This window comes from Terrapene carolina, unplaced genomic scaffold, assembly GCF_002925995.2.
Source record: "Terrapene carolina triunguis isolate 2854851 unplaced genomic scaffold, T_m_triunguis-2.0 Scaffold189, whole genome shotgun sequence".
In the NCBI taxonomy this organism is placed as follows: domain Eukaryota; kingdom Metazoa; phylum Chordata; order Testudines; family Emydidae; genus Terrapene; species Terrapene triunguis.
The window spans coordinates 952,537-973,370 of NW_020664540.1; the positions used below are offsets into that span (position 1 = coordinate 952,537).

At 38.9% G+C, this 20,834-nt stretch overlaps 1 protein-coding gene across 2 annotated transcripts in view; it reads right to left on the minus strand.

Annotated features, from left to right (window-relative positions):
* CDC42BPB (CDC42 binding protein kinase beta) overlaps positions 1 to 20,834 on the minus strand; it is a 117,693-nt gene that overhangs the window by 57,750 nt on the left and 39,109 nt on the right. For both annotated transcript variants that reach the window (XM_024203518.2, XM_024203517.2), the window contains exons 3-5: positions 12,344 to 12,427; positions 6,934 to 7,029; positions 1,599 to 1,747 (exon numbers count right to left, since the gene is read on the minus strand). In XM_024203518.2, the coding sequence (XP_024059286.1) occupies positions 1,599 to 1,747; positions 6,934 to 7,029; positions 12,344 to 12,427 (329 nt within the window). The remainder of the gene's footprint in view (positions 1 to 1,598; positions 1,748 to 6,933; positions 7,030 to 12,343; positions 12,428 to 20,834) is intronic.

A 20,834-nucleotide genomic window follows, 5' to 3' on the forward strand; every position in this document is an offset into this window, starting at 1 on the left:
TAGTTGATCAAATGACCCCAAAATTGAATCGCTGACTGTACCCTCACATCCCTATGAGGCACACCAAAATTCAAGGCAATCTGATTAGCTGCACGGATTTTGAGAGCCCTTAGAACAGTCAAGCGTTAAACAGAAAGCTGGTCTTAATAAAGCAGAGCTATTGCTCTGCTATAATAAACAGTGTGGTTTTAAAACAAACACTCTTACTTTAGAGCCTATAGGACTAAAGTTTAAAAACGCAATATTAAAACCCTTCCTCTATCTCAAAGTAGGACATACTTTATAGTTTGATTGGCTTGCTCCAGAGGGCCAAGTAGATTCAAGCAATCTTTATGGCTAACAGAGTATACATTCTCTAGAAATGATACACAATGTACATATCAATTCAAACAACATCACAGAAGCTTATTTTTCACATGCATGGTTTTATTTTCAGCTTTCAATGGTGATAACTTTGGTGTATATCATTTCAAGGGAATTAAATGACTGACTGTGCCTAAAAGCCAGATGCTTATGCTTACAATATTATCGCTTAAATATACACTGGTGATAGTTCAAAAGTGCAGTATTCTCTGTTCGAACTCTCTAGATCCCTTATGTGTACCTGCACACACAGCTAACTGAATGATATCATTGCCTAACAACACTCCATACTTTACAACTTCACATTTAATCAGAAACAAAGTACAAGGTCAGAATATAAAAACAATGCCAAAGGTTTTCTGTACTAATGTCACTGCTTTTTCATGACTAACATACTAAATGTTAAGTCTGAAAGCAAGTGTCAAGAAGAGCAATTCTCCTTTGAACAAGATTCTCACTACGCTGAACAAAACGTTTATCATGTGCTTCTTCCTAACAGTGCTCCTGTTTACCAAAGGCTTTTCTGGAACCTGCATTTCTCAGAGTAACCCAACAATAAGGAAGTGTACAAAGTGTTCTTTGCTTTCCTGACTAATTTCCTCCAATAGTCAGAGGAAGGAAGGTTATTTTCTTAACCGTTTCAGAGCGTGAACTAAACTGATAACTCAAGCTTTTTACATTTTTAGCATTGCTAAATGTTAGAATAGGTTGACGTGGAATACACACCTATACGTAAGACAGACAGACAGACCTACCCCACCTCAACAACATAACATTTTACAAACAGTTAATATAGATAATGCAGACAGGTAGCCAACAGTTACTATAAAGGGTCCATTCTAAATATTTTCCTGCATGATACATCTACTGAATTTATTTATTCAGAGAAGCTCAACTGAGATGCATCTGATTTTGCTGAATTTTCTAGCTGGGTTGAACTGAGGCATTAAGTCATCCAGTGAATTGCTCAAAGTAAAACTACCGGCGTGGCAACTGCTCATTAAACCCCTTATTACTTTAATTCTTTAACTACTAAGCCAACTATTTTTAATCAATTACATTTCACCACCTCTTAAATTTGTCATTTATAACTTGATGTATTGAGTTAAAAGTTTAAACAAGTAAAATTAGCAAACAGATCTATAAATTTGCCTGACATGACCGCTGTATTTGCAGTTAATTCTGCATTGACACTTTCAAAATTGGGCATATGCATAATGAGGTGGATATTTTACCTGTGCACATAATGCAGCTGATGAATGGAATGTATAGCAAGCACCATTTCAGCGATGTAGAATTTGGCCATATCTTCAGGAAGCTTGTCTTCAAACTTACTGAGAAGTGTCAGCAAATCACCACCCACATAGTAGTCCATTACTAAATACTAAAAAACAAGAGAAATAAGGTCAACGCATGCTTGAGTCAGAATGGATAAATACAGCAATTAAATACAAGTAGCTCATTGTGGAACAAGAAGGACGCAAAAAGAGGTTGTGGAAAAGGTGCGTGTGTGAAGAGAGGTCAAAATGGTCACTTTTTATGAACAAATTACTATTAATTGCCTATTTTGCTGCAAATATTTCTGATTTTCTTTAATATAATCATAGTAAAAACATTAGCTTAAAATGTGTTAAGCTATCTCAGATCTGGTCATTATCATAAAAATAAGCAGAGAGAATATACAGCAGAGGGCAACCAAGACAATGATTTATGACTATCTAGTTTAGTTATACAGAGAAGTGACAGAAACAAGGCCCATTTTCTTTAGGGAATTGGTTTTTGTGAGGTTCCGCACTAATTTAACAAAACCTTAACAAAACAAAAATCATGACCAAATCTAGCATATTAAGTTTCAAAGTGTGAGGATTTGTATGGCATGGAAAAGAGGAAACTAGTTTAAAAACTATTTATGTACTGGAGAATTAATTTTAAATCCCTTTACACATCACAACATTAAATCCCTGTTTAGTTTGAACAGGAAACACTGGATTCTTCTAGTGGAATATGAAACTTTTGGAATGAGGAACAAATAAGATTTGCTATTAAATTCTTGTTTAGACAAGAAGTGTGTTTGGATTATAGGCATATTTTATGGTGTTGATAAGCCTGTGAGCAACATCAAAAATATGAGCCTGGAATATTCATTTTATTCTACTAAGCATTTCCTGCAGAAAACCAACTTTCTCCACAAATACTATATTGATTGATAATGAAGGGAGCTCAATCTGCATGAAATACGTAAGTTAGTGGAGTAAAAGATGCTTTTCTAAACAAATACTTTCAATGAATTTAGTGCTCATTAAATAGATTCAAAGCCCTTGGCTTTGTGTATGCTAGCATTTTTCTTAAAATTTCTTACCACTGTATTACCATGGTTGGTAGCAAGAGAAGGGGCTTGCTAGAGCACAGGCCAGCATTTTAGCCACTGTGAGCTAGATTCACAAAAGTGCTCTAAACACCAATCTACAGAGTCATTCTCATGCTTGCTCTGTCCCCCACACCCCCGCCCCCCCACCTCCACTCAATAAGTCTTTCATTATTTATCCACAGTGGACCACAGACATATTTTAAATTATTTTTTGACCCCCCCCCCCCAAATTAGAATCTAGCCCATGACCTAGGGACTGATGGCTATATTTCCAATTACCAATCCAGAGCCATTCTATCTGACCCTTCCTCCCACCCAGTGATATAAAGTGTTAGCAATGATCTTCCTTATCCTCAGTAACAGACTTTTACCAAAGTAAATACTTAATTCTGTTGCTCATGGTAGAGCAATCTGAATTCCATTCAGTTCCTGAAGGAGGGAAAAACAGACTCCCTTCCTACAAGGGAAACAGATTAAGTCAACAAGACCATAAAGTAAAAGAGAAGGCAAAGGGTAATTGCCCTTTTATTTACTCAAACTTTTGTTGGAAACAAAAGGACACCCCAAAAGGTGTATGCAGTGTTGTTGTAGTTCTGTTAGTCCCAGGATATTAGAGGGACAAGGTGGATGAGGTCATATTTTATTGGACCACCCTCTGTCGGTGAGTGACAAACTTTTGACCTTACACAGAGCTCTTCTTTAGGTCCTGTATCCAATAAAAGGTATTACCTCATCTACCTTGACATCCCAAAAGGTGTCTGTCTTGACATTGCCCTCCACACAACTGTTCATGTACAGCTTAACCCTAGGGCAAATATTTGTTTATGCTGACAATGGATTGCTTGTCTAACTTGGCAAATTTTGAATGTGCATTGGGAACAGTGTGTTCGACACAAATATTAATTTACATATGAATGTACATCCTACTCTGTGCATCCAATGTCCAGACTCCCACTGTCTTTCTGCAAGGTAGTTTTATTATAAATTCCAATGAGCTTGAATCTGGAACATGGAGTGTTCTTCAAGAGAATTAACTGTTTGAATTGTCTTTTTCAAATTGTATGTGGTTCATAAACCATTATGTGATGTTTCACCTATCCCAAAATATACTTCATTAAGTAAACAAAGGAGTACTTACAAGTGACTTTTATTCCTAAACTGTCTATATGAAAAGCAATCAGAACCATAACATTCCAGGTTAGACCATTCTCAGAGTTTGTAGTATGGAAAACAACATTCTGAGTATCTGTCCCAGAATACTTAGAAATTGCAGCAATGGAATGTGTGGACATCTGGCACGGGCATTCCTGTTCATACAGTCCATGCTAGTGTGAGAAAAAGCTAGAGGAATTTGATTTTCTTCACTTCTACTGCAAATTGAGGAACTAGTAGGAAAAACTTCCTGCTACTTTAAAGGTCTATGAATATTTCCATGACAAGCACATTTTTTTCAAGTTTCATAAAGTATATGCAAACAATTTGTTGCATGCAAGCTAAATGTACTAGAAGATGAGATCAGTGTAAACAATAAACAGGATCTCAAGACCTGAAGAGTCACTGTTGATTAAAAAATTATTTTAGTAAGTAAATACTCTAGAGATTAACACACTGTTCAATATTTATTTCACCAGTCCTTAAATGAACATTATAAGACTACTATTAAATTGAGTAAAGTGTTCCCAATGTTCTACTCCTCTCATCCCCTGAAATACTAGATTGTAATTTCCTACAGTAAAAGAGATGTTCCTTCTCCTTTCCCCTTTTCCTAATATTGGAATTACTCCAGTATCACATAAAGTCTGCTTTATATCATTAATAGAACCAATAGATACTAATAGGTTCTGTATTTAATGCAAAACTGAAAGTATAACACTGTAGGTGAAATTATAATTATTAGAGTGCATCAGAGCTGGTTTCATGGGTCTTATCTAAACTAGAAAAACTACCAATAATGGAGTAGCTGCCTGGTGCCAGCAATAGGATGACCAGACAGAAATGTGAAAAATCGGGGTGGGGGGTAATAGGAGCCTATATAAGAAAAAGACCCAAAAATCGGGACTGTCCCTATAAAAATCGGTACATCTGGTCACCCTAGCCAGCAATAATGTAACAATTAGCTTAGACAAACACTCAAACACACTTACCACCATGTCACAATAACCTGCTCTGAGTAGGTTTTTATGACAGTAGAAAAAATGTCTGAGCTCCACCTTCACTGGTTCAACTGCACCATTACTTTTCTGTTGCTGTAATACGTGTACTAATTTTTGTAGTGTAGATGCACCCTTTGAGGCAGCTCAGTAGAATGTTACCCAGAAACACTACATTTTGGAACGGCTTCAGGTGTAATTAAAGGAACAATTCTGTAAAAATGCATGGGTTTGAAGGCAGGGTGCAGACTGGTCAACACTGAACACTGAGCCTCAGCTCAGAGAAGCTGTGCTAGAGTGGCATTCAATTTATGGTACATCTACACTTATGGCAGGGTACAAAGTACAGACACTGTACGCCCACTGGCATGGGTATCAATAGCAGCGTAAACTGAGGCACAGCTTAGCTGAGTAGACTGCCATATGCATCTGAACCCTAGGGTATACACCCTATATGTCTCTCTACATACCCAAGCAATGCCTCCCATGTCTATGCGGCTGTTTTTAGCTGTATAGTGTCCTGCTGCTTCCCCACTGCCAGAGCCTTTCCTTACCACAGTGAAAGGCCCGCTGCTGGAGCTTTTTCCACACTGCATCCCCCTGCCGGAGGCTTCCATTGCTGCGGTGAAAGGCTCCAGCAGCTAGCCTTTCCCTGCTGCATGTAGCTATGTGTACCCTACACACTGCCACTATGTGCAGACAAGGCTTTAGAGAGGTAGAATTCTGTTCTTCATCCACAAAGGATAAAGGTTTGAATCAGGAGCCTCACTTCTCAGAGAAGCACCCTAACCAATGGGCTAAAAGTTACAGAGAAAGCTGCATCATTACCAGCTGCTCCACCTCCTATTTTGTAAATGACATCTCAGTCCCAAAAAAATATTTTTTGGGGTTGAAATTATCCAGTGAATTCACGTAAAATTTCATGAATAATTTTGATTTGCCAAAAAATGTGTGTTTTTTGGTGAATTTACAATTCACTGAAACACTGCACCCAGCTCTACAGGTCTGTCGCATCTTATGCGCATTTAACATGCGCGATTTCAGCTTTACGCAGTCGGCAAAAACAAAAACAAAGAGAAAAACAACAATTTTAATACTATACCTGTAGTGTGGGCGATTCCGCCCGCCATTACACTCAATGTAATTTTGACTATATGCGATTTTCTCTTTACGCGCTGACTGCGGAACGTAACCCCAGCGTAAGATGTGACAGACCTGTACTGTCTTCATGTTTCAATCTACTGTAATTTGTCACGGCCCAACGAGCACTCCGTGACAGAATAAATGTAGATCATACACTAAAATGATAACTGTGAATGTCTACTGTATAATCCTCAATTTGGTTAAAAATTTCTAATCCGAATAAATTTTTTTTCTTCAATAATCATTGCAGATAATATGCAAAAATAACTGAAGATGTAATCCATTGAAATACTGATGCATAATATCTGCTACTTAATATTTTTAGGGCATGGGTAATGCTTTTCATCATTTTTATTGAAGCATTTCCAATATAAAGCTAAGCACAATATTTCAAATAAAATTAACAGATTTATGACAATGTTAGTGGAATAAAACTGACCTCTGTCATTTATAAAATGCTATGAAGAAAATCTCAGCTCAAAAAACAAATTTTTGCACATTTTAAGCTGTAGAGTGAAGTAAAATTAAAATTCATAGCAACTCTCACTGAGTCACTGTCAAGGTAAAGAAAATCTACAGAATCAATATATCATTTTATTAACAAGTTATTCACAAAATTAAACGTATATCTAATATACTGTATTTCATAGTAGATCCGCATATTTTAGATGATTTACATGAGACAATTAAGTATACTCTAAAACTACATTAATTTTGTTTTCAGTGTCCTAGAGTTATATTAAGTCTTCTGAAGTGTTTTTATGTAAGGGAAGAACAAAGATGTGAAGTGCTGCAGCAAGAAACAAAGAGAACTGATTTATTGCTCTAAAACCCTCAGACTTATCAGAAATAAGTTTGTTTTTATCATAAGTAACAAAACTTTTGTATTTAATGGTGAAGCAAACATACCAAATAGTTCTCATCCTGAAAGGCATAGTGCAATGTAGTAATCCACTGACAATCTCCGTTCACCAAAACATTTCTCTCTTCTCGGAAACAAGCTGTCTAAAGGAATGAGGAAAAAAGGCATTGTCACAGTCCACAAGAAGCCTTTGCAGGATTCATACATATGCATGTTTTATGGGATTATTTAAAATTTCTACACAGAGGTCTCTATTCATTGGAATTTAGTCTGCAAGAGTGATAAGCCAGGGAAGCTCTGCAGGCTTCTGTGGTTAGGCATCCACTCCTCCTAATCCTGAGTGCTACCTTTTTAAAAACAATTTAGCTTGAGCCACTCAAGTCCTTTCTTCCCTCATGTACTAAAAAATATGTTTCCACCCCACCGCAATCTGTAGAAAAGGACAACTGCATAGAAGGATAAGACCTGTGTGAAAATATATCTATGCAGCCACAGTTTAATGGGTCAGTTTCTAACAGTCCCTCTAGTGAGGGCCTCAGATAATCTAAACCAGGCAGGAAATCTACAAAAATCCATATTGTTTCCCACACTAATATTCTGCATAAAATACTGCACTTTTCGGGAGTCTCCCCATACTTCAGACAATGCACAGAGTAACATTTATAAAATAATTTGCACGAAAGACTATCCCAGCTCAGCTCCATATACGTTTACATATAACCAATCTCATTACATTTTTAGGAAAAAGACTCATCTTGAGTTTATTAATGGCTTTCTTGGCCCAAAACACTTGTCAAGATTGAGTCCCTGGGGTTGTTTTACCACCATAAATTGAGGTTGCCACTATCCATATATTCTTTTTATTTCCATTCCCCATCGTCAAGCTCTTGCTCTCAGGATAAGAGTGTTTCTACTGGTTCTGATCTATGAATTGTCCAACGTGCACTGAGGGAGCACCTAGGAATCCCACACTTCACCACCCTCATCCTAGAGGCCTCGCTATTACAATGTTTGAATTTGAGTTTTCCAAGAAAAAAAAGTCTTAACTGTTTTTTTGAGTGGAGAACCTTTCCAGCGGAAGTGGAATATACTGCGGTCAAGTTGGAACAAGTAAGTTACACAGTGGGCATATAAACAGAACCACTCACATGCAAGGTGTATCATTATTTGTCTATATTCTGCTGTGAATTAGAATGTCCTTTATGCTAACACTTTCATGTATAAACACTTCTTTAGTGAAATTCTCTGGCCTACGTAATGCAGGAAGTCAGACTAGATGATAACAGTTGTCACATCTGGTCTGAAGATTTATGAGTCTATGAGTACATTGCTATTCTCCCAGTTTCCAGAATTAGATAATTCCATATTTTAACATTCTTAAAACAATATACTTGAAATACACAACTGAGTCCACCTGAGTAACTGCCAGACCCACTTAACTGAAACAATTGCTGGGAACAGATTTAAGACAATGCAATTTGTTGACTAAACAATGGATAAAAAAGGCACACCTTGTCTATATAACAGCATACCTAGCCTTGCCTACAAGCCTATCTACAAGTGTTGGCAACACGGGGAAAATTGTTAGCACTTTGTTCACTTCAGACCATCTTGCTCCTCTTACTGTTGATATAAAAACTGGTATTGCCCAGATGCACTTTGCTATGTTTAATGAATTATACAATGCTTTCTACAATTCATAAAGTAAATCAACATACAACCAGCACAATGCATTCACTGAGCCTCTGATAACTGAATGAAAAATTGCCTAATGTCTGTTTTTCAGTAAGGTGTGTCAGTTAAGAGGTTATCTATTGTGTACTTAAAGGTTTCATTTTAAAGTTGAAGGGGCTTACAACATATGAAAATGAAAGCTTCCCACATGCTTTATGAATCTGATATGCAGGTTTTGAGAAATCTACTTATCTGCTTGTCTTGTGCAGCAGGTGGTAATCAGAGGCAGGCAAAAAGAAAAAGGTGCTGAGTGACACACTGCTCCATTTCCCAAGGGGAAGTCAGTGAGCACAGAACCTAGCTGGAATGGCTACAGCTTTCCCTGGAAAGGAATAGGGACACATAGGGGGAGATGGCAGAATTACTGCTCAGACTCTGGTGCCTATGCAGATTCCATATCTTCACCTCTTGCCTGCCCCAGAGGCCACTCTACCAGATGCTCCTGACTGGGGCGGAGGTAAGTCAGCCAGGTAGTGTGTGCAGGTGACATACTGCTTCCTATATTTTCCTCCTCTTCTCCCACTTAGGACATGTCAACATGAGAAAGTTACAACAATCTAATTTAACTGGTGTAGAAACTGATTAAATTGTATGTGGACACTGATTTTAGATTAAAAGTGCCTCACTGCGATTTAGTCTAAATTAGGGCTGTCGATTAATCGCAGTTAACTCATGCGATTAACTCAAAAAAAATCAATCGTGATTAATTGCACTGTTAAACAATAGAAATTGAACAATTGAAATTTATTAAATATTTTTGAGGTTTTCTACATTTTCAAATATATTGATTTCAATTACAACATAGAATACAAAGTATAGTGCTCAGTTTATATTATTTTTGATTACAAATATTTGCACTGTAAAAATGATAAAAGAAATAGTATTTTTCAATTCACCTAATACAAGTACTGTAGTGCAATCTCTTGATCATGAAAGTGCAAGTTAGAAATGTATTTTGTTGTTGTTACATAACTGCACTCAAAAACAAAACAATGTAAAACTTTAGAGCCTACAAGTCCACTCAGTCCTACTTCTTGTTCAACCAATCTCTAAGAGAAACAAGTTTGTTTACATTTATGGGAGATAATGCTGCCCACTTCTTAATTACAATGTCACTTGAAAGTGAGAACAGGCATTCGCATGGCACTGTTGTAGCTGGTGTTGCAAGATATTTACATGCCAGATGCGCTAAAGATTCATATGCCTCCTCATGCTTTGGCCATCGTTCCAGAGGACATGCTTCCATACTGATGACGTTCGTTAAAAAAATAATGTGTTAATTAAATTTGTGACTGAACTCCTTGGAGGGGAGAATTGTATGTCTCCTGCTCTGTTTTACCCACATTCTGCCATATATTTCATGTTATAGCAGTCTCTGATGGTGACCCAGCACATGTCGTTTGTTTTAACTTTCACTGCAAATTTGACAAAACACAAAGAAGATACCAATGTGAAATTTCTAAAGATAGCTACAGCACTTGATCCAAGATTTAAGAATCTGAACTGCCTTCCCCCTGAGAGGGACGAGGTCTGGAGCATGCTTTCAGAAGTCTTAAAAGAGCAACACTGATGCAGAAACTACAGAACCCAAACCACCAAAAAAGAAAATCAACCTGCTGATGGCATCTGACCCAGATGACGAAAATGAACATGCGTCGATCTGCACTACTTTGGACTGTTATCGACCAGAACCCGTCATCAGCATGGACGCATGTCCTCTGGAATAGTGGTTGAAGCATCAAGGGACATATGAATCTTCAGTGCATCTGGCATGTAAATATCTTGCAATGCCGGCTACAACAGTGCCATGCAAATACCTGTTCTCACTTTCAGGTGACATTGTAAACAAGAAGCATGCAGCATTATCTTCTGCAAATGTAAACAAACTTGTTTGTCTGAGCGATTGGCTGAAAAAGAAGTAGGACTGATTAGATTTATAGACTCTAAAGTTTTACATTGTTTTATTTTTGAATGCAGGATTTTTTTGGTACATAATTCTACATTTTTAAGTTCAACTTTCATGATCAAGAGATTGCACTACAGTACTTGTATTAGGTGAACTGAAAAATACCTTTTTTTATAGTGCAAATATTTGTAATCAAAAATAAATATAAAGTGAGCACTGTACACTTTGTATTCTGTGTTGTAATTGAAATCAATATATTTGATTATGTAGATTATGTAGAAAACACCCAAAAATATTTAAATAAATGATATTCTATTATTGTTTAACAGTGCAATTAATCGCACGATTAATTGCAATTACTTTTTTTAATTGCTTGAAAGCCCTAGTTTAAATTCATTCCTTACTACTTAAGGAATTGGTACTTCTAAACTAAGGTAGTTAGATTCGTGCAATTTCACTGTGAAACTGGTGGTGCTGAAAAGTTATGAGAAAAGTCAGAAGAGTAGCAACAGCCACCTCCCCGGACTCAAGGGAGTCTGTGAAGAGGAGCCTGCACAGACTGCTGGAAGGAGGAGAGTTTATCCAGCAACCATTAGCACATGCAGCGGTGAAGAGGTGCGGGGAACTTGTTCACTGGGGATGGATGGAATTGATTTATATTAGTGTGTGGTGGTCCATGTATTTTCTCTTGGGCTAGTAGGCTCAGGCCTGGTCTATGCTTAAATTAGATCATCCTAGCTACATTGCTCAGGACTGTGAAAATTTTCATGCCCTGAAAGACAGTTCGATCAACCTAACCCCCACTGTAGATGCAGCTAAGTCGACAAAGATTCTACCACTGACCTAGCTACTGCCTCTCAAAGAGGTGGATTAACTACATCTATAGAAAAACCCCTTCCATCAACATAGGAAGCATCTATACTATGGCACTGCAGCAGCTGTAGTATAGACATGGCCTTAGCCCTCAGCAAGGAGGAGTCAGGAAAGCTTTCAAGCCCTCTTGATGCTGTGTAAATATTTACATAGTCAGACCTCTTTCCTCAACAGTGCCCTGCGTTGTTCGTGAGCTGCATTTTACTTTACACAGATTTATGTAACATTATAAGTTACTGTGACTTGCATTTTGCCAATGCAATAGCAATTACTCTAAGTAGACCTGAGCGTATGTTATTTTGGATAATTCCTCTCAATAGGACCTCTAACCACTATTTATTAATTTGTAACGTTCCTATTAGATTAGCACATATATGCGCTTTTTGGAAACAAATGAATAACTTCTAAAGAAAAAAACTAAAATCTTTCAAATGCTTTGTTTATACAGCTATCTACTCACCTACTTTTATTTCTGTATTTCCAGAATATTAGTTAATTGTCTTTAGTAATGCAAATCCCATTATAAAATGTAGGATACACTTCCTGCAGGCTTATTTTTCAAATATAAGAACATGTTCTTCATTTTCAACAATTTTTTCCCCCCCACATAGTCATAGCAACAGAAATCTGAGGCTTCCATGTAGTCTTTAACTTGCCTTTATTGTAAACAAAAATCTGGCCAATATAATTCAGGGTAAAAACTAGGACAGACTGTCTGGTAAACGAATACACAGTAATACTGAGAACAACAGATGCCTGGAAGGGACTGTCAGACTTGATTGCATTAAAGCAGCTCACTTTTTTTTTTTTTTTTTTTTTTTTTTTTAAAAGAATGAAGCTCCTATAACTCATGAAATAATTCTTTCTAATCTGGAAGAGCATCAATGTAATTTTCCCTAATGCCATTTTTAAAAATTGTCTGCATTAGAAAACATAGTACTTACCTCTGCCCTTTTAAGCATTTCCCATTTATTTAGAATTTTCATTGCATAAATGCGTTCTGTGCTCTTCATTTTAACAACTGCAACCTGGAATAATAATAATTTTGTTTAACTAAAACAAATGGAATTTAACAGTTTCAACACATTTTTTCAAACAGCTGATAAATGATGCAAAGTATTGTTTAATAAAATCAGATTACTGAAGAGTAAGTAATTAGTGACCAAGAGTCAGTGAACAACTCGCTGAACATATTGGTAAGTTATTTTTCCCTTCTAAGAAGGGAGTTGTAAAAGCACATTACTACTCATTTACTTGACACACAGTATGCCAGGCGTGGTCAACAGTTCATGATCAAGTGGATGGGGGATGGTACAGGAGGAGCATGAAGTCTTTTATATGAAGATGTGTAGTAAAGCTACATTGTTTGCCAAGAACAAGCAATGTTTGTATACCATGCCTTTAGCCAATGAAAGAACATTTAAAAGGGCAGCCACGGAGAACAGAAAAACTGCTACCCAAAGGGAAAACAAATTAGAAGCCAGCCAGAAACACACTGATATAACCAGACGCCTGATATTGGACAGTTTTTATACGCTGCATACTGACTTAAAAAAATGGAAGCAGAGCTAGTTAGCATGTACACTATTTTATTTGAGTTGTACCACGTATCCTACTTCTCAAAGACTTGCTTATGCTGCTCTGTCTTGGACAGTAGTGGTGTATATGGCTGTATAACGGAGAGAGGGTGGAAGAGAACATTCTCCAGTACTGTACCTTACTAATATGGCAAACTATACACTGAGGCTATGTCTACACTAGGGAGTTTACAGCAGCACAGCTGTACCGATGCAGGGAGCTCTCCCGTCGACATAGCGCTGTGCACACTACCACTTGTGGCAGTGAAATGTATGTTGCTTAAGGGTGTGTTTTTTTCACACCCCTGAGAGACAAAGGTTTTGCCAACATAAGCGGTAGTGTACACATGGCCTAAGATAAAGCAGCATGGTGTCTTTAAATTGCAGTGAAGGAATATAGTTCTATTTTGGAACTGTGAAGGCTACATTTTAGGCAGGGCTTGAAAAATCCACTTGCCCAGGGCTAATAAGAATCTTTCCTGGGCAAAAGTCATCAACTTCTAAAAAACTTAAGCTTTCATTTCGGTGAAGAAAGTTTTAATTCTTATGGTTGCAAAGAAAATGTGATCCAAACGTCTAGTAATGCAGTGCCATCTTAAGTCTGCAGCCAGACTGCTTGAGTGCCTCTGCTGTTGCTGATCGCTTTCCTAGATTTCTGCAGCCTAAAAACTGACTTGTCAGTTTTCACTGTTGCTTTTCAGAACTCAGCAGGCAGCAGTGAAACTGACAAGAATCAGATCAAATACACCGCCACTGTTACTTGAAAAGACTGAGTAGCAGTGGAGGCAGGCACTGATGCTATTCACTGAGGAGGTTGAGTGGAAAATGAGGCTGGAGTAGAGCAGTTAAGAGAGACCACCCCTCACAAAACAGGCAACTGGAGGAGGGAGACTGAGTAGCAGAGAATCTCACTCACCATTCTAGCCGGAAGCGCTGGGGGGGGGGGGGGGGAGAGAGAGAGAGAGAGAGAGAGAGAGAATACTCCTCCCATCCAATATCCAGAAAGGGGTGGAGTGGGGGTCTTCAAGATTATCAGACACCAATTAGGCAGAGGGTGACATGGAAGATGAAGACCCTAAACAGAGTTCAGTGACACATACTGTTCTCTAAATGTCTACAAAGACAACTGGCTTGTGTAAATTCTAATTCTTACGCTACTGAACAATAAAAAAAATTATCTAGGTTTATGCCTCTTGTTATCTTGGACTTCTAGCCACCACCAAATTGTGGAGTGACTCACCCACTTTGCATTGCTGTGTGCGGCTTTCTCTTATAAAGAATGGAGATTTCATACCTCTAAGTAGATAGTCACATCAAATTAGTTTCCTTTCATTTTATTTCATAATTGCTACTATGGGAGTACTCGATCTTCTGCTCTCTCTCCTTCCCATAAACTGCATGGATATCCAGAACCTATCCATTTTAGCACTACTATGTAAACAATGAATGAATCTTCACATCACCCTCCTATGAATAAGTAAGTAATATTCTCATTTTACAGATAAGGAAGATGAAGCACAGAGTCTACACAAGTTTCCCAAGTTCATATAGGAATCATAGCCAGGAACAGACTCTAAACCTCACAAAACCCAGCCCTATACTTCAACCAACAAGCCATGTTTGAGCGTATTTTTGTTTGTTTGTTGGTATTTGTCTCTCAAGAGTGCACGAAAACAGGATCTCTGAGGCACACATATAAGCCAACTGTACAGTTGCATTGTGAGCTAGGACTCCGATATTATTTGTACTAATTTTGTAGTACATTTTCCTTCAAAATGGTTTTATCTGAAAGCTCTGCTCCACTTGTACTGGAATAAAGAACAAGATAAATCTATACAGCTGAGAGAATGTTTTCAGACTTCAGTAAGAGCAGGCACTTTGCTTCCAAAATCCTAGCTAAAAGCCTCATCTTGTGACTCCATCTTCAAGAAGCAATTTGAGCTTTGAGGATTTCAGGTCTGAAATGAAAATAAGGTAGACTATTAAGTCAAGTTCCATGCTGACTTCCACCCTGTTTCATCCCATTTAATTAAATGGGTTGTAAATCAAAGCAAAATTTGGCTCTAAGCACATTGCAGAACCCTCCCCATTACTGAACTCTATCCATTACTGTCTAAGGTTGAGCACGTGTCGTTGTAGCCGTGTTGGTCTCAGGATATTGAAGAGGTAAAGTAACATCTTTTACTGGACCAACTTCTGTTGGTGAAAGAGAAGCTTTCGAGCTATACAGAGCTATTCTTCAGATAAAAAAGATTAGCTCTTTCACCAACAGAAGTTGTTCCGACAAAAGATATTACCTCACCCACCTTGTCTCTCTAAGGTTGAGCATATCAGGTAAAACAAGGTATGAATTTGCAAGTAATCCTCTTGTAAACTGTTTTAATGTCATTTTTACAGTCTAAATAAAAGTGTAAGAAATGAGCAGAGACTTCACTGAAAGTAAGTAAAGGCTTACAAATTTGATTGACTGGGCTTCCAGAGAATCTAGAGATTGATAATAAAGACACTCTGCTGGATAGCTTATGGATCTTTGGATGTTCAACCTTTTGTAAAGCATGCTAGCATTAAGTCAATGCAAAGGCAAAAGACAATTTGCTACATCATCTACAGTACTTACTGTATATCAAACCTTCAGAAAAAAATTTAAGCAACCAGAATTTTAGGAAACCAGAGTTCTAAGGGACAAAAACTGCTATTTACTCAGTTAACACTTCCCTGATGTTAAAGAGAAGATTGTAAAATTATCTAGAAGGCCTTGGTGCAGAACACCAAATCTGGTGATTTTTATATCAAGCACAGCTATTGGTAATTGTGTTAGTTAAAAGTTCATCTCAGGTTTCAAATAGAAACTTTTTTTTATCTGAGCAAAATCCAGGGACGCTTGGGTGTAAGTGATGTTTGTAAGAGAAGGAAGATCCAAAAGAGTCCAGATGTCATGCAGTGCGTGCGTGCGTGCTGCATATTTTCCTTTTAAAAAGTGTACAAGCTATACACCACTTTTACCTATCAGAACCAAACATGAGATGATATAAACATGCTGTTAGAGTCTTAATTTATTCAGTTATGAATTTGGTAACTCTTATTGTTCTAGTTACAGCTGCTGTAGGTAAGGTAATCTTGATAGTAGTTTGTGTGCTTCATTATGTTGGTAGGGGTATCCTAGGTATTGATTACTGAAACAAACTTGCTTTATGAACTAGAACTGCCCTAGTATTCTCAGAAGGGGAGTTTCTGTGAGTTAATGCTAAACTGAGTGCCAGTGCTCCACCTGGACAGAGGTCTGCCTAATTAGACCAGCTTTTATCTATTCAGATAAGTTGTTAATTAGGTATATTTTAAAATTAAAATAGAGTTACTAAAAATGGCTTTGTTGGGGTTCATTTTTATTGTCTCAATTTACATAGAAAAAAATCAAGTTAGATTTTTTAACGGTCCACCCTTTACATTTCCTTGGGAACTGAAGCTCACAGTAAGTTCTTTCCATTTTGCACATCATTACCAGCAATAAAGGTTCTGCAAACCAGTTTGGCCCTCAACACCACCTAAGTTATCCAATTGCCTTCAGTGGGGTTGCACATACATAGATGACTAAGTGGAACTACAAAGAATTGTCTATTTAGGCTCTTATAACATGCCTATCACCATAGTAACTTCACACTTGGATCCAACAATAACAGGCACTGAAGAAAACCCTAAAATAGTATTAAGTTCCTTAGAAATATTTTCAAATTGAAACACTGTCTCCATTCCCATGGAAGAGTAAATTGCTTGTTTTGATATTTTTATGAAGAACTTATTGTGGGCAAGCAAAGTCAATTCAATGTTTTGCATTATATTCTGAATTCAATGAAGTTAATGACCATTCATAGCTCTTATGGTAGTCCGCTCCTGATCCAGCCCCTGAAGAAGTTCAGTCTCTCGTGCTAATGATTTTTCCCCCTATTGCTCAACAGTTCAAGAGGGAAGCCCCTGCAGGTAGCTAGGGCCAATCCCATGGAAAGTTCTGAACAGACCTTTAAAAGACTCCTGTACCTTTTTTCAGGATGTATGACTATTTTTAGATATGATACACAAAGAAACAGAATCTAGCTCGCTCTCTCCTGGCTGTGTTGACAATGCACTACCAACAGGCACAAGAAGTGTTGGCTCTTATTTGTCCTTGAAGTGACCAGACATGATTGAATAATCACAAGAAACAAAATGTGTTCACATTCTATGCACTTTTCAGAGTATAACTGCCCTCTTAGTCAACCCATCCCTGATTCTGAATCATGTTAGTGCCTAGAAATCTATGTTTAATCATAAAGTGGGCACAATGGACTCCTTTTGTTTTCTCTCTCATTATAGCTTGGTAGTAATTCACAAATATGTTCCATTCTGCGGACAATAACGGTGTATGTGGGGGATGGGAGGTTAAATGTATTGATTAGATTGATTGCCAGAGCATAGTAAGCAGAGGGGTAGGTATTACTATAAATTACTAATAAAATTCTGTCTGTGTTGTAATAGTATTGCTATGAAAAGGTGTTTCTAAAGCACCTATCATATCTAGACAGGGCACATGATTAAGGATTTTAGCTATTCTTGTGCAAAGCAGGCCCAAACTGTTCCACCCTTCCGTTCTATACATAGTTACTATTTCCCAGAAAACTAGAGCATTGCGTTTGCATGCAAAAATCCTTAGTAATGAACAAGGGAAGGAAAGTAATAGTTTCTAAACTGTATTTGCCAGCTTTCCATGAGATGTCAACTGCCAAACATCCTCTCCTCTTGAGAGAGTTACCCAACACCCATATTTAAAGAGTTATTCTTTAAAAATAATTGTTTATACTGTTAATTGTTTGAGTATATATTTTTTCACACTGAAACATACAAATACAGTGTAATATATATGCATAGCTCTTTATAGCGAATAAGAAACCCACTAAGGGATTCTTGCGGGAAAAAGCATAGGAAAGTTACATAGTTGTGTAAGCAATTCAGAATGCTGAAGAGTTGAAATTTTTAGTCATCTAACAGGAATCTATAAAACTCATCTTTGTTCAGTTCTATGACAGAAAAAATTTCAAATGTACAAATTCACAACTGGATTGAAAAAGCTATTCTGGGCAAAATTTTAAAAAATGCTTAAGTCCCATTGACTTTCAACGAGGCTTACATTTCTAAGTACTTATGTCACTTCCGATAATGGGACTTGGTGTCAGCAGCACACCTGGCTCCAGGCCTGGTCACTAGGCAACCCAACAAGCTCAGCTGGTCCCAATGAGCCTTCTCCAAATGATCATGCTTCCTAATTGGGCAGGAGATTCTACAGCTGCTATGCAGGCCTGGGCTTAGCCACCTGGAGGACCCTTCTGGAATGACAATAGCAGAAGCCCAGCTCACCCTTGAGGACTTAGTTGGGACCTTACAGGAACCGCAGGCTCAGACTGCGTCACTTTGAGATCAAAATGCAGTCCTGCAGGCTCAGGTGGGGCCCATGAAATGCAGGCCCAGGCTATCGCAATACAGGACAGGAATGCTGCCCTCCAAGCCCAGGTACAAGACCAGGCAGCAGCTGCGGCCCCCCAGGCCTCACATCTACTGTCCATTAGCCCACGGTCCTGCTCCTGACAAGTTCACTGGGGACCGCGCCAAATTCCACAGATTCTTGAATCAATGTCACCTGCGGTTTGTACGGCACCTGCTATCATACCCCACAGATCGGTCCAGACTAGGATTTGTGATTACCCTACTTACAGGAGAGGCCTAGGCATGGACTTCCCCAGTACTGGAGGGGTCTAGCCCTCTTCTCAAACACCTCAAGGAATCTGACCAGGCAATGGCATGCATTTTTGACAACCCTGTGTCAGTCACTGGGCATTAAATCAAATCACTGTACACAACCAATATCCCCTTCACTGAGCTCTTGGAAAGACTCTGATTAGCCTGTGTCTTCATGAAAAATTAGATGTGCATGGAGCATATGACTTGGCTAGAATCCAGCAGGGGGACGAGCTCCAATCCAGGTATGGCCATTTTGGATGTCTGGACTCTGTAACGAGCCCACTAACTTCCAACATTTCATGAATGGCATCGTCAGGGATATCCCTGACTAGTTTATGATCATCTACCTAGATGACATTCATCTTCTCTGAAAATCAAGAACTTCATGACCATCACATATATAGCTTTAGATCAGCTTCCCCAGAATCAACTCTACACCAAGCCTGAAGAGCGTGAATTTCACAAGGACTGCCTGGTCGTTCCCTTAACATCCCTCCTCAAGAAGGGAGCCAAATTCGCCTGGTCAGCCAACGTGCAGACTGCGTTTTATCACCTGAAAGGAGTCTTCACATCCACTCCTATCCTAAACCACCCAGACCCCACTTGGGCCTTCATCACAAACTGATGCCTCACACTTTGCAATGGGTGCAGTCTTTTCTCAATTCATGGTCCCCACCAGCTACTTCACCCCTGTGCCCTGTTCTCCCAGAAACTGACACCCACAGAGGAAAAAAATATGACACTAGAACAAGAACTCCTGACGATAAGGGCTGCCTTTGAGGATCTGCACGCCTCCTTCAAGTGGCCCGTGCCCCCGTCTATGTGCAGACCAATCACAAAAACCTAGAGCACCTACAGACAGCTTAACAGTTAAGCCAATGCCAGATCCATTGGGTGCCTTTTCAATCCAGATTCAATTTTACAATCACCTATCGCTTGTAGACTAAGAATGGGAAAGCAGACCTGTCCCACAAAGTAGAGGGAGAAGCTCTTTCAACTGTTACCAAACCCTCCTAGTTTATCAGAGGAACCGGTGAGAGCCATCTGATGATCACCATCTGCTCTCTGCTCCCCAGCAACTCATTGGCAGCACCAATCTGCCAGTCTCTGGAAAACGAGGGCACCTCCCTTGGGTCAAGCTTCCTTCTACAGCAAGGTCTCCTCTACCATGGGGATAGCCTTTACATTCCTGAAGGAAAGCCCCAACTCCAAGTATTGAGGCTGTGCCACAACTCCCCCATGGCAGGACATTTTTGGGCAGTTTAAGACCGGGAACCTGATTTCCAGGTATTTCTGGTGGCCAACCTTATGAAAAGACATCAAGGACTACATTAGGATGTGTGATCTCTGTGCCCACGCTAAAAGACCATACAAGACCAGTGGGCTTTCTCCATTCTCTTCCCACACCTACATGTCCTTAGGCACCCAGTGGTCCTGACAGTTGTGGACTTCCTGACAAAAATGACCCATTTGAACCCCGCTGTATGCTTCCATCAGCCTGTGAAACAGCACAGCAATTCTTGGAACATGCCCGCATGCCTAAACACAATTTCTAATCAGGGTGCCCAATTTGTTTCCTGGTTCTGACAGGTCTTTCTCCACCTTCTTGGCATCAAGACCCTCATTTCAACTGCCTTCCACCCTCAGACTTATTCTGAACTGAAGTGTCAACCAGACACTGGAACAGTATCTCTGATGTTTTTTGAATTTTCACCAACATTACTGGGTTCCCCTATTGCCAGGCCAAATTCGCTTACAATGTTGCAACCCACATCTCCACCCAGCAAAGCCCATTCTTTGTAAACTTTGATTTTCAACCTTGGTTTCACCCTGAACTATGAGAAGTTCCAGCAGCCACACAGTGGGTCTTCCATCTGCAACAAATTCATCAGGAGCTCATGGAGTATTTAGTGGCTGCCAAGGAGTCTCATAACAGCTATGTTGATAGACATCAGCAAGTAGCCCTGGACTTAAACATAGGTGATAAGATGGGGCTTCCTGCCCAAAACTTGGTCAACCCGTCCCTCTGCCAACCTCGACCATAAGTGCCTCGACCCCTCTCAGATGACCCAGAAAATAAATCCAGTGAGTT